At 35.7% G+C, this 12,877-nt stretch overlaps 1 protein-coding gene across 1 annotated transcript; it reads left to right on the top strand.

The window, feature by feature from the left end:
- Nucleotides 1-5,807: 5,807 nt before the first annotated feature.
- Nucleotides 5,808-8,762, top strand: akirin. The gene is made up of 4 exons (XM_071599549.1): nt 5,808-6,203; nt 6,351-6,586; nt 6,945-7,107; nt 7,217-8,762. The coding sequence occupies exons 1-4, from the start codon at nt 6,032-6,034 to the stop codon at nt 7,225-7,227; spliced, it is 582 nt and encodes a 193-aa protein (XP_071455650.1). The 5' UTR covers nt 5,808-6,031; the 3' UTR covers nt 7,228-8,762.
- Nucleotides 8,763-12,877: the final 4,115 nt, after the last annotated feature.

The following is a 12,877-nucleotide window of genomic DNA, read 5'->3' as shown; positions in this document are numbered from 1 at the left end:
AATGATGATGATAGGCAGAGTTAAGAGAATAGTTGCCGATGTTATTTTTTATATATAGAATTAAAAACATAATGTAGATGCATGGGAGTGGTAGCAAATTTAATTCACGGAAAATAGGCCTTGATGGAGCATTGTGAGGTTTCCTGGTGATGATTCTAACAGCTTTCTTTTGCATTTTAAAGATGGTTTGAGAAATAGCAGCTGATCCCCATAATATTATACTGTAGGTTATATTTGAATAAATTTCCACCTTGTACAAATTGGGTAGTACAGTTTTACTTGTAGTTTCATACAGGTGTCTTAATAAGTAGCAAGTTGAACTGAGCTTGTGTTGAAGGGCTTTTACATGAGTATCCCAAGAAATATTTGTACTTAGAGAAATACCTAGAAATTTGCATTCTGTCACGCGCTCAATTGATAGGTCATTGATTTTTACCAGCAGATCATCTGACACATTCTTATTGCGTGTAAAGTATACTATTTTACTTTTATTTACATTTAAGTCTAGAAGGTTGTCTGTACACCACTTGTTTATTGCAAGTGTGACAGACTTAGATTTTTCCACAAGGCTGGGATATGTTTGTGTTGATATTATTACATTAGTGTCGTCAATAGTGTTGTATGAGTAGTTAATTCTGTCTTTTTCTTCAAACTATTTGAAAAATGGGCACAAATCAAATTTGATTTTCTTCACTGATGGCTTGCCAGCAACGTCAGTCAAGAGTTAATGATAACACATCTAAGATATTCTAATTCCAATTTACATATCTTGTCCTAGTTTGGCATGAATAGGACTGACCTGGTGAGAGATTTGGGGTAGTACAAACTTGGGTATAAAAAGTATTCCTTCAGCAATCACTGTCTCTCAGTTTTCATTGTCTAGTATATTTCCTGGTCACATTTATGAATTCCATCTTACCGAATGAAACTTATTTGTGATCAGTAGGAAAATATGTCAAACTACAGAAGTAAATGATAGGTAAAGATAGTGTGTTTGGGTGATTTTTCGACTGTTAATTGACTCAGTTGAAATTTGTCCACTGTATTCTTTCCAAACCTTTATATCATAGAAGAAAAAATATTATATTGGCTATTTAGTTTTTATGGAATTTCAATATTTTTAAAAAATTAACCCTTATAACCATATGCCGCATAAAATATATTTAGTATTTCACTCTTAGCTTTCTACAGTGTTACTGATTTGAAATTGATTAATTCATATTGGTCAGATTTTCATTTAAAGTAGCATCATCACTGACTCAATTTTTCTTGAGAAATGCTTGTAAAACTTAATGTATTTTCAAATTCTAAATCAAAACAAGCAGGAACAGTAATGTTGCTAAGGGTAAATAAACCATATCCAGTGATTATGTTATATCAGATACTTGTGAAGATAAACCGTGATGGCCAATGAGAGGTATATTTTATGGCACCCGGTGTGGTTAGGGAAAAATGAAAAGAATGGGAATTGTGACTTCATTCCCTCCATCCATCCCTCTCTATGACTCGCTTCACCCATTTCCCATGTTTCTGAATTCTTTCTGCCTACTGTGATAACGTAGTGACCATTTACGTAGGCAAAAAAATTGCTTGACTTAAGTGAAATGCATCAAAATATCGCGTGAAGGAAAAAGTGCTTTTTTAGGTTACTTTGGAAATTGAATCCTCATCCTAAAAACCTTCAACGTCAATGCATGCAAAGGAATTGAAAATGTACCAAATATATATTGATTGACTGTATGAATTGAATTAAGTTTCCTTCTAATGTAAACCATCAATACAAAATCCTTGGATTAAGTTTAAGTCGAAGAATAAATGAGAAAACATTAGTCCAGGAATGTAAACTAAAGATCAATTATTAAAGGCATTTGCAAATTTGATAGATACAAGTAATTAGAAAATGTATAAAATGCCTCCCATGATTTTAGGTGGAAAAAACAGTATGCTCCAATGACCCTGGGGGTATACTGCCATGGGAAATGATCATTGCTATTACCAGATATGTCACAAGGGTGACGGCCAGACCTTTTGTATGGCTGTTACTGTGTTCCCGAGCATGGCAACTGCAAAGGCATTTGATCCCAGTTCGTTGCCCATTTATAGTGAAACTATAGAGGATAGTGCCAATGAATTACTTCAATTATTTCTCCTAGAAAATCATGGTAGACACATGTAATAATAAATCCTGGTAACTGAAGGACTTGACCTTCTAGGCAGGGCGTTTTGCCTAGCAGCTAGGCCTCTTGAATTGTCATCATATGAAATCCTTTCATTGCTGAATTAAAGGCAGTGACAGGAGTACTCAGAAGAAAGGTGCAACTGTTAGGATAGGACCATGGAATTTTAGAATGACATTAGGGTAGTAAATTTAAAAATCATTAAGAGAAATGAAGTTTAGATATGTTAGGATTGTGTGGTAGGAAGGGCAGACAGGTTTACTAGAACAATAGTCTTAGAGTGATTAGTTGCCATTACGAGAAGAGTAATATGATAAAGCAATTCTGAATAGAAAGCTGGGAAGAAAGATAGAGAATATAGAGCAGGCGAGAATTTTGATGGGTTTGTGTTTCCATGTATAATGTGATTACTTCACAAATCAACTTCGTGTAATTACTTTTTAAATTTGATGTGTCTTATACCGTGTATCTAGTCTTTGGTTAAACAAGATATTTATTTGCCCAAATTTGCACATGATTACAATTGGAAATAGGCATACTGACCAATCTAATGATAATCCATAAGTACACACCAACATTAGTCACCGGAATTAGTTTTGGTTTGTGTTATCAATCAGAAGAAATGATTGGGAACGTGCTCAGTAGGAAATGCATGATACTCGTGGGAGATAGAAATGAGATGATGGGAAGGAGGTAGGAGAATATAGTTAAGGGATTAAGGATTATGGCAAGAAAAAACTGAGTATTGTAGGACAAATTTTTTTTTTAATATTTTATTTTTTATTTATTTTTATATTTTATTGCAAGCCACCACTAAGGTGTTTGTCAGGGGGTGAATACACGTTAGAATAATTTTACCCAAACATGACCCTACCGCAGTCGAACGAAGTTATTTGATCCCCTATTATTCATGGCAAAAATGACATTTTAAATCTATCTGTTCTACACTTAATCTCTCTAATTTTATTAACATGATCTCTCCTACCATAGAATGATGGGGGGTAATAATATATTTTCAGTGTCACTGCTTAAGAGATGCCATTCCAATTTATGCAAGAGCTTCAATCTGCAATTTACCATTAAATACATATTTATATTTTTTATTACCCCCATTGTAATACAGTAGAAGAGATCATGTTAGTAAAATTAGAGATATTAAGTGTAGAAGATAGATTTAAAATGTAATTTTTTCCATGAATGATAGGGGATCATAATAGCTTTGCTTGACCACAGTAGGGCCATGCTCTGGTAAAATTATTCTGGTGTATATTTATTCCCTGTCACACACCCTGGCGGTGGCTTGCAGGGTATATATATAAATAAATATTGGTAAATTCATCACTCCATTACATTTCTACATCTATAATCACATAGTCTCCTACTCATTTCTCTATCCCCATTGCTTCCTATGTATGTTTTCCCTCAGAGCAAGATGTTTGTATAACTGTTCCAATGTTTCCATCCTATCCTCTCCTCACAGCCACATCATTTCAACTCAAAAATTTGGAAGGATCATACATATGGTGTCTGCGGTCTTATCTTTACTCAGGATAAAATGTATCACATTTTAAAATTTCCCCATGAACCCCTGAATGAATAAACCCCTCTTGCTCATACCCCCTTTCCCCTCCTTCCTACCCACAATTTTTTCCCATTCTTGATCTACTCCCGGCCTTTTTTAAAAAAACCTTATTACATTTTATTTTGCAGGTCTATATTGTTGTGGTACTAACATAGAGCAATTTGGACATTCATACCACTCACTGACATAGTGGTGACACAAAAACTTAAATTCTTATATATCCTTTGTATTGTGCTGTACAGTTTTTCTTGTCTGGATCACCTATGCCATCCATCTATTCAATATTACTTCGTGGGATTTTCCGCATATATATGCACAAACAAATGCATAAAACTGTTCATCAATAAGTCATTGGAAGTTCCCTCAGGACAATTATCAGAATTTACTGAATTAAAAAGCCATTTAAAGGCGAAAATTTTCATCCAAGATCAAGCTAATCACTAATTGCCGTGAGACCAATTTCCCAAGCTGTACTTGAAGAATTGTCATGATAATGCTTCCAGATTTAAGTTGCTACTGGTTGAAATATAAATCGGAAGTTAAAAAGAGCCTCCATTTTTCTAAAACCAGTTTTTTATGATCGCATAATTTTATGTAAGGAAGAAGTAGGAAAGTTGGTTCATTCAAAGGATAAAGATGATGAACCTCACTGCATTGTAATCATGATTGATAAAACAGGTTTGGCATTTCTCATTACAACACTACCTAGGAGACATTATTTTGAGATCTCAGCGTATCCAAAGTGCCAGATATTTCCAGAAAAATATATTTAATTAGCAATTAGTAAACTTTAACAATTCAAGGGCTTTCCCTATTACATAGTCGTCACAATGTCTGAATCCGCTCAGTTGATCACCCAACCTGAAGTCACTAAAGGGGGAAGGTTTTCATTGTTCTATTTTGACATCTGTCCTTACCCTTGTCTTCGCCAAGTAATCAAAATTCATCGTGTGCCAGTCCCTTAAGTTCAACCGTAGCTACAAGTCAGTTTTCATTGTCACTTTTGACTACTAAATCTCTCTGAAGCGCGAAATCACCATGACCACCATCATTAAATTGTGATCCTTTTCCATGACATCTACAAAGTCATTTTAACTACAGAACATTTGTCTCGCCTTCAACCGTTTTCTTTTTTGTTTCATTCATGACAGTGGAATCTTTCACATACATTTTCTCACTCTTCGACTTTAAGGCGACGCTCGTGAATCAGCAGTAACGAATTTCTCTAACCTAATCCTTGAATCGTGGAAAGGTTGGCTAGACGGAAATTCGGGCTTTATGCCGGTTATTGTTTAATTTCACCCCAACTAATGAATAATTTCAATTAAATTATTTCCTAAATATGTGCGCACATCAAGAGGAAAGGAAAATAAAAAGAAATAATTTGTATGGTTACGAGCCGAATAAATGAAACCACCATTCATGTCTTAACTCGAAGGACATGACTTGAAATTGCTAGTGTCACCATGATATACATGGTAAACCTCTAATTTCCTCCCTCCCCAATTTACTTTACATGACATTCTTGAAGAAGTCACCCAACTCAATTCTGCACATATGGTAACTGCAGCTGTTCACTTACGCGGCAAGCATGATACATTACATTTGGAATGCTATTGAAATGTTAAAAAAAACCGTTGGCGTATAAGTGTTAAATAACTGAGGATGACTATAAACAAAAGCTGGGATAGCTCTGCCTTAATAAAGCATTCTTAACTTTTTACAATATTCTCAACAAACTTTATTGCATGCAAAGAGAAATTATTAAAACAACAACAATCATTCTCAGGGTCACCAACACAACAAAATCTACGGATATTAACGAATGTCGGCGATGATTTTACCCCATTTCTTCTAAAAATTATCACTTTTTCCCGTTATAATTATTTTTGATCCTAATAAATAGAGTAATCGAGTTAAGCGTAGAAAATTAATGTGTTAACATTCCGGGAAACTTAAAAAAAATATTTTTTACTGCGCTACCTACCGACGAAAGTTCGAACTAGATGGGCATTTAAACCGTTTAAACTTCGACCATTCTTGTGTACGATACTATTGGTTTGGTAGCCATATTGATTTGGGGTGTAGTGCGGTGGCAGAATTCGCGGATGAAATCCGTAAACATCGGAATATTTTTGGATTTGGCAAGCAATTATTCAGCGCGAAAGTGATCCTTTAATTCTTTGACGCCTAATATTCCCTTCATATGTCAGTGATATTATCGTAGTCGACTCACTGTTCTCGTAACGGTAGCTTCGTTCAACCTGAACCAATGGCCTGTGCAACTCTGAAACGAACCTTGGATTTTGATCCAGTACACAATGGAAGGCCTAGTAAAAGAAGGAGATGTGTTCCTATGTGTGTTTCTCCTAAAACGCCTCCAACTAGGCAACATGAAATTAACCCTTCACCTTTCGGCCAAGTATCTCCCAAATTGACGCCAGGTAAGTAAATAAATTAGTTTATATTCATGTAATGTTGTGTTATTTCCGACACCGTGGGTGGAGTGCGAAAGCATATATTTTCAAAGTCAAAAGTTTTATTTGGAATTACATATTCGAAATACTGAAGGTGTAAAATTGATTTTGCAGAAAAAATGGCTGCAAATATCCGTGAAGAAATAAGACGCCTTCATCGGCGAAAGCAATTGCATTTTTATCCACAATCGGAAGGAACTAGCAGCGATTCTACATCATTATCACCCACACATCAAATTGAGGCTCCTAACCCAATGGAAGGTCTTTCTTGGTCACCGTCAACCAGCATATCAACTCTGTCGACTACGCCTTCCACTACGAAGGAGAAACCCTTGTTCACCTTTAGACAGGTTATTATTTACTATACTTTGTTTAAATATTGTGACGATTAGAGGTGTTCAGATTTTTGTGGAGAAGTTTTATGTCGGATTTCTCTCATGTTTTTGTTCTCATGAGAAAAATTATTACGCAGGAATCACTTTTCATTTAAAATAACCCTGCTTGAGTTATTCTATTTTCTCTTTGCCTGAATTCCCGTATTTTAAATCTTCAATTTAACATTAAGAATTTCAGCTGGTTATTTTAATTTTGTATTATTCAAATTATTATTAGTACCTACTTTTAAATTGTCAGGAAAACCGCTGATCCATAGCATGCATTAATGTAGTAATTAACATCTTATTAATGGCGGTTTCATTCACTCCTAAGGTTGGTCTGATATGCGAGAGAATGCTAATCGAACGAGAGAGCCACATCCGCGAGGAGTATGATCGTGTGCTGACACTTAAGTTGGCTGAGCAGTATGATGCTTTTGTGAAATTCACGTATGATCAACTCCAGAAGCGTTTTGAAACATCTGCGGCTCCTAGCTGTGAGTTTAATTTTATTGAAAATTTTAATGATATTAAGTGCTAAAAACTCATTTAAATGTCTTAGCTTATATGATTAATTCTCTAACTCTTGTATTTTTTTATTTTCAGACCTCTCTTAATTCTACGAACAATACTTCAAAACCAATAAGTTTTACTCGGATTTCTCTGTAGGTCATAATGCCTTGCCTGTGTGAGGAATCGACTATTTTGCCCGGGCATTGTTCAAATGCGATTTGTTTTGATTGACATGTTCTGACAGTAATTACTGTTAGGGAGCTTACCCTTCACCGGCGAATATGTGATGTTCATGTCAAAGACTTTATGGCTCCAGAGGTTGGGATTGGATCTATTAAATAGGCATCCCATTTTTTTCTCTTTGCAAATTGTACAGATGTGCTAAATCCGGTCAAAATTAGTTGCTTTTTTGCTTACGAAAATTCATTTTACCATTGTAATCAAGGAATATATAATGTATTCAACGACTGCTGGAGAAGTGTACTTTCCATGCCCCAATTGCGCCGTGTAAAATTACTGTTTACTCTTAAGGGTGTGATGGAGAGTTTATTTCGTGATATGTGAATGAAACCCTGTGACTGATATGTTTTCTTTCTTATTTTTGTATGGATGTTCTGATGACAAATTGAGTTCATTCTGCCAACAGTGAGTAATTTAAGCAACTGTAGTATTTTAGGTAGACTCACTCATTTCTGTTATTTCTTTTGTATTGAATAATTTAAGGTTGTATCTTAATCTCTATTTAAAGGACAAAATAAAATGTAATTAATGCAAGGATTAAGTTTATTTAAAAGCATACCTGAATGTAAAGCAGTTTCTCAGATAATGTTGGCCTGGTGTTGTGTGATCATTTAATAAATTTGAGTGTTCGCCGTGATATCCTTTTGTCATCCCAGCCACACAATGTAAAGACTGGAGAATTCGTGTGCATTTTTAGATTTTTAGACACTTTTGGTTGTGAACTTCTAACTCTGAATGGCTGTATAATAACGGCACAGGAGGTGGTGTGTTGGGGCTGCGTGCATGCTCCCATTTATTTAAGCCAACTGCAAGTCTTTTCTTTGACATAATTATTTTATACTGTTTTCGTATATGTGAAGATATAGGGTGCTTTCCACTCACGTGGTGCACTTCAGCGCAGACAAGGAAGTCCAAGATGTTTTCAAGTGTGCTTCAGAACACACTGGTGGAAAATGTGAATGAAACATACCTGTGTGCTAACATGCACTACACCTATTAGTGAATGGAAAGTAGTAGTTATCCAAATCCTAAAAAGCTTCAGTAAATTGTTCAACTTTTGATGCTTACATTTGGAAGTGTAATTATATAGGATTGCCCATTTCCAGCTTAAAAATTATGTACAGAAACAAATATTTGTGTGTACTCTTTTGGTGGAAAAATCTACATCTCACTTTGATATAACTTGCCTGTGAGGTGATTTTTTTTACGTATGCCAGTGAAAGGAACCAGTGGACCTCTGATTTTGTGGATTTCACATCAGTGATTGAGTAATTCATTGGCTTGTTAATGATTATAATTATGGTTGAAGTTATCAAGTGTAGTTTTTATTAGCTTACCATTTTAAATTGCTTTTTTTTGTGGCTAGAATAAATGAAGTACAGAGTGCTTTTTTAACATGTACATTTGTTTGTTGCCCCTGATTTCTCATGTTGGTGATTGTGTTGTGTAAGAATTTGAAATAGTTATGAGCGAAGCATTATGCTCTCTTAGCTTATATGATAATTTTTGTCGATAATATTTTGAAGGTGATGCTTGGCTGGGTCTTTGTGAGGAATTTCAAGAGGGGTGAAATTTTTAGTTATAATTTTAATATTCATGGTACCTTGGTAAAAAGTCTAGCCTGGATAGTGACTCATGTCATTCTAAAGGGAATTTTATGCAGATATGTATTTTTCTGTTTAACTAGCTTGTGGTGAAAATGACTGAAAAGGCCAACTGAGGTGGCGTAGTTAAATATCAGTTGGCCAATCACAGTATGGTCCTAGGTTAGCCAGTTCAATCCTATTCATGCATTAGGTGAGAGACATGGTATAGTCCTGGGCTACTGACCAGAGAGTCTGGTTTGGAATCCTAGTCAGCTTCACCCAAGTGGTATCATTTGCTGGGTAACAGTTATTCCTGGGATACCACAGTTGGCACGGGAGGGCATTCGTCCCTACCCTGATGTTAATTTCACACATGCAGTTTGGCCTAGTATTGGGTGAACCCTCAAACCGATCTTCTGGGTTAATAACTGTGGTTGATGGTATTGCTAAGGTGCCTTTAACTGCCAGAAGAATTGTTATAACCGAGCACTTGATAAAATATTGCATGGGAACTTGAAACCATCATTGAGTTCTGCGATTAGAAAAGTTTGCATTGTTTGTTGTAAGGGAGTGATGCATTTATGTAGGTATCAAGAAGAGAATTATCATATGGATGTTGACAAAATTATTAATGGTCGATTGTTAAATTAATGCTAGAAATTATTACTTGTTATGCTGTAATTTTTATCAAATTGCATAATAAGGGAAGGGATTGGACATGATTCTAAAAACTCACTAAATTTTCACCTGGAAGTGATGGAATTGAGGCCATTGGTTCACATTGTCTCTACAGAATATAGTTTAGTTACTAATTGTTAGTATCATTATTTGTGAATTTTAAGCTATTTCACTGCTGATGCTAAAGGAGGGAGTATTTTTAATGCTTCAGTATTTCAATCATAAGGTTGGCTTACTGCAGCTTTCCATTCTTCTTTATTGTGCTAATTCCCTCATCCCCAGATAGCTTCTCTATTTTTTACGTGCTTAATTTGTCTTATGTACTTTTGTCTTCCCCGTGGAAGCTTCCCTTCTATTATTATGGTGACTAATCCCTATCTTGCATTTACCCTCCCTGTAGTCCACACGGGAGGATTTTACTGAGAGGTATCCCATCATGTCTGGGCTGCATCTTCAGGGGAGAATAATGTGGTAGTTTCCCATTGCCTTCCACTTCATAGTATTGCAACCAATTTGTTGACTTTCACTCATACCCATGGCTGTGGCAGTTGATACCAGACCAATTATTGCACCAAATCTTAATTTAATTTTCATTTGCAATGGTAGCTTCTCCATGGAGCTTCATTCAATTATATTTGGTAAAATGTACATTGATAAAACATTATATCAACCTGAAGGTTGGTATGTGTAGGTGGACTTATTGTAACACGAAGCCCTAGATTGTGTGTGAAGTTTACACTGGGTAGGAGGGCCAGTTCCTTTCCCTGTGCAGCTTGTGGTTCCCCAGGAAGACCTTGTGCCTGAGAGATCACACAACTGAGGGGAATCGCCAAGAATCAAACCACCTGCTGATCAGAAGCTCATTGCATAGTCCACTGTAATATTACGCCCATAACATTTTAACCCCTTCAGTTTTGTCTTAATTCTTTCCAAGTGATACTCCAGGGTTGTTTTTTAAAATCATTTTGATGGAATTCTTTTAGAATAGAATATTCTAGCCAGTAGAGCAAGGCCTGGAACTTTTCTGGTTTTACTACCTTCAAGAGGTTAAAATGGAAGTAATAATGGAAAGGTTCTTAGAAGAAAAGTGCTGATGGATATGCATAAGCTGCCATAGATTTGGCTCCATGATAGCAAAGGTACTATAGTCAATGCCATAATAAAATGTTGCCAAGTCTAATGGATCTAACATTTGAATTGGACATTCATTATTAAAACTTACCGTCTGTGAGATGTTAAATGTTAGGGAACCACTGATGTAGTGTGCAATTCACCCAAAGCTTTGTTAAGGCTACCTTAATCAGATTTCAATATTTGCAATATCAAGGCGATTTGATGCTATTTGCTAATGGCATCGAGTAGATCACCACAGTTACCCTAGACATTGGATTGATCCACGAAGAGAGAACCGACACACTGTTACATATTGTGAGATTCATTCATCTGGGCACATGGGCCACTTCTATTCCTGTTAGGTCACAATCACGGCCTTAGGAGATCAGGTGGAGCACTAAGTCACCCAGACCCTCGTCAATAGCCAAATGCTGTTCCTCATCTGGTTCACTTACTTAAGAATTATGCTACCAGGTTCGGGTAGGTTGTTTATTGACTCAAGTACTCCACACTGCTGTACTTGAAAACCTTAGCTAGCATAACATGATATGTCTTTCAACCCCATACCATGAGTTACAATACCTCGTTCTTTAGCTCTGTGTTCTTAATACTGGCCTTAACTCCATCTAAAATAAACTCTTTTCCTCTCTCTACCTTGTCTTTCCCAATGTTCTTTCCTGTAATTTGTGACTGCCGAAACAAAGGGTGGAAAATATATTTAAATTTAAAACTTTATGGAGATCTAGAGCCCAAAATAGTGCGTTTAGACCAATTAGCAATATAATTTGTTGTAGAACCAGGATATGGCTTCCCATGTTGGATTAATTTTACCACAGCGATATTAAACAACAGAATTTAGTTGAATGATATGCATGAAACTGCTATTAATGCAGTAACATGATTTGCAATTTCTCCTTTCATATTGAGGTAGTAATTGGATAGAGGGTTGGTTTTCCGAATACAGAAGGGGTCCGAAGCGGGTAATGTTTGAGTCATGTCAATATCTAATTATGCTAATTTTTCCTGGCCATAGTGTCCTAGTAAAAGAGTATATTTTTTCCGAAAGATGATCTAAAAGAAAGAGCTGTTGGGGATTTTATGATTGGAACACCAGAACGGATGTAGCAGCAGTTCCATTATTTGAAGGAGAATGAAAACTCGTTTCATTGAACTCCGAATTTTGTGGCCAATTGTTTTTGTCTCTCATTTCTAAATCCACCCTTTCTCATTAAGTAATGTTCTCTGGGATAAAGAGCAAATTTGTGATTGGCGACCTATAATTGCACTTAATTTGAGGAACTACACGCGTAAATTAATTTTTTTCAATTCTGAAGGTTGCAATATTTGAATTATTCATTGCTAGAACTTAAAATTAACTCAATTACGTAGTAGATTGCCATCAGACAAATTTATCTAAATTCCAAATGTCTTACTGGTGGGCTAAGGATTGGAGCTTGGTTGAACATGTTCCCGGAGAAATATTGTGCAAAATTCCGTGATTCTCACAGACTCCAAGCCATCTTACAGTCTCAAATCCTTCCTACCGTCATTAGCATGATTTCGGACCGTTTTATTATTGCTCTTCATTTGATGGATAAACCATTCTACTTTATTAAATCATGGTCCATTTTCCAAATAATACTGCTGAACGAGTCTCATTTTACCCGAACACATAAGTACGGGTAATTCATCAAATTTCATCACTGAAAGATGACGATTTCAACGATGTGTATTCTCTACTGAAGACGCAGTTTGTCGTTGGAACTCGGTGATGATGCAAACTTAACAACCAGGTCCGACGCAATTAATATTAATTGCATGCGCTATAATGCCTACAATCATCGAATATGCGCAACTGGTTATATGTTGTTTATAACTGCATTTCGGAATAATAAACCTAATAATAGTAGAACTATTCATAAATCTGTGTAATCATGAATAATAATCTATTAATAGTCAAGTTATTCATTAAAAGGCATCCGGGTCCTTTCACTGATAATCCCACTCCTTAGCGTTCAAAATGTCTCATTTGAATGAAAAAATTCAATAACTCTAGGAAGAATGATTATGATTTAAACATCGTTTCTAATATTAAATTTTATTCAGCAAACCGGAGGACATTAATTACGAAGATCAT

The sequence above is a fragment of the Hetaerina americana genome, unplaced genomic scaffold, assembly GCF_022747635.1.
Source record: "Hetaerina americana unplaced genomic scaffold, ioHetAmer1.1.p SCAF_11, whole genome shotgun sequence".
Lineage (NCBI taxonomy): Eukaryota > Metazoa > Arthropoda > Insecta > Odonata > Calopterygidae > Hetaerina > Hetaerina americana.
Note: the sequence above shows the minus strand (reverse complement) of the source record. Positions and strands in the feature narration are given on the sequence as shown.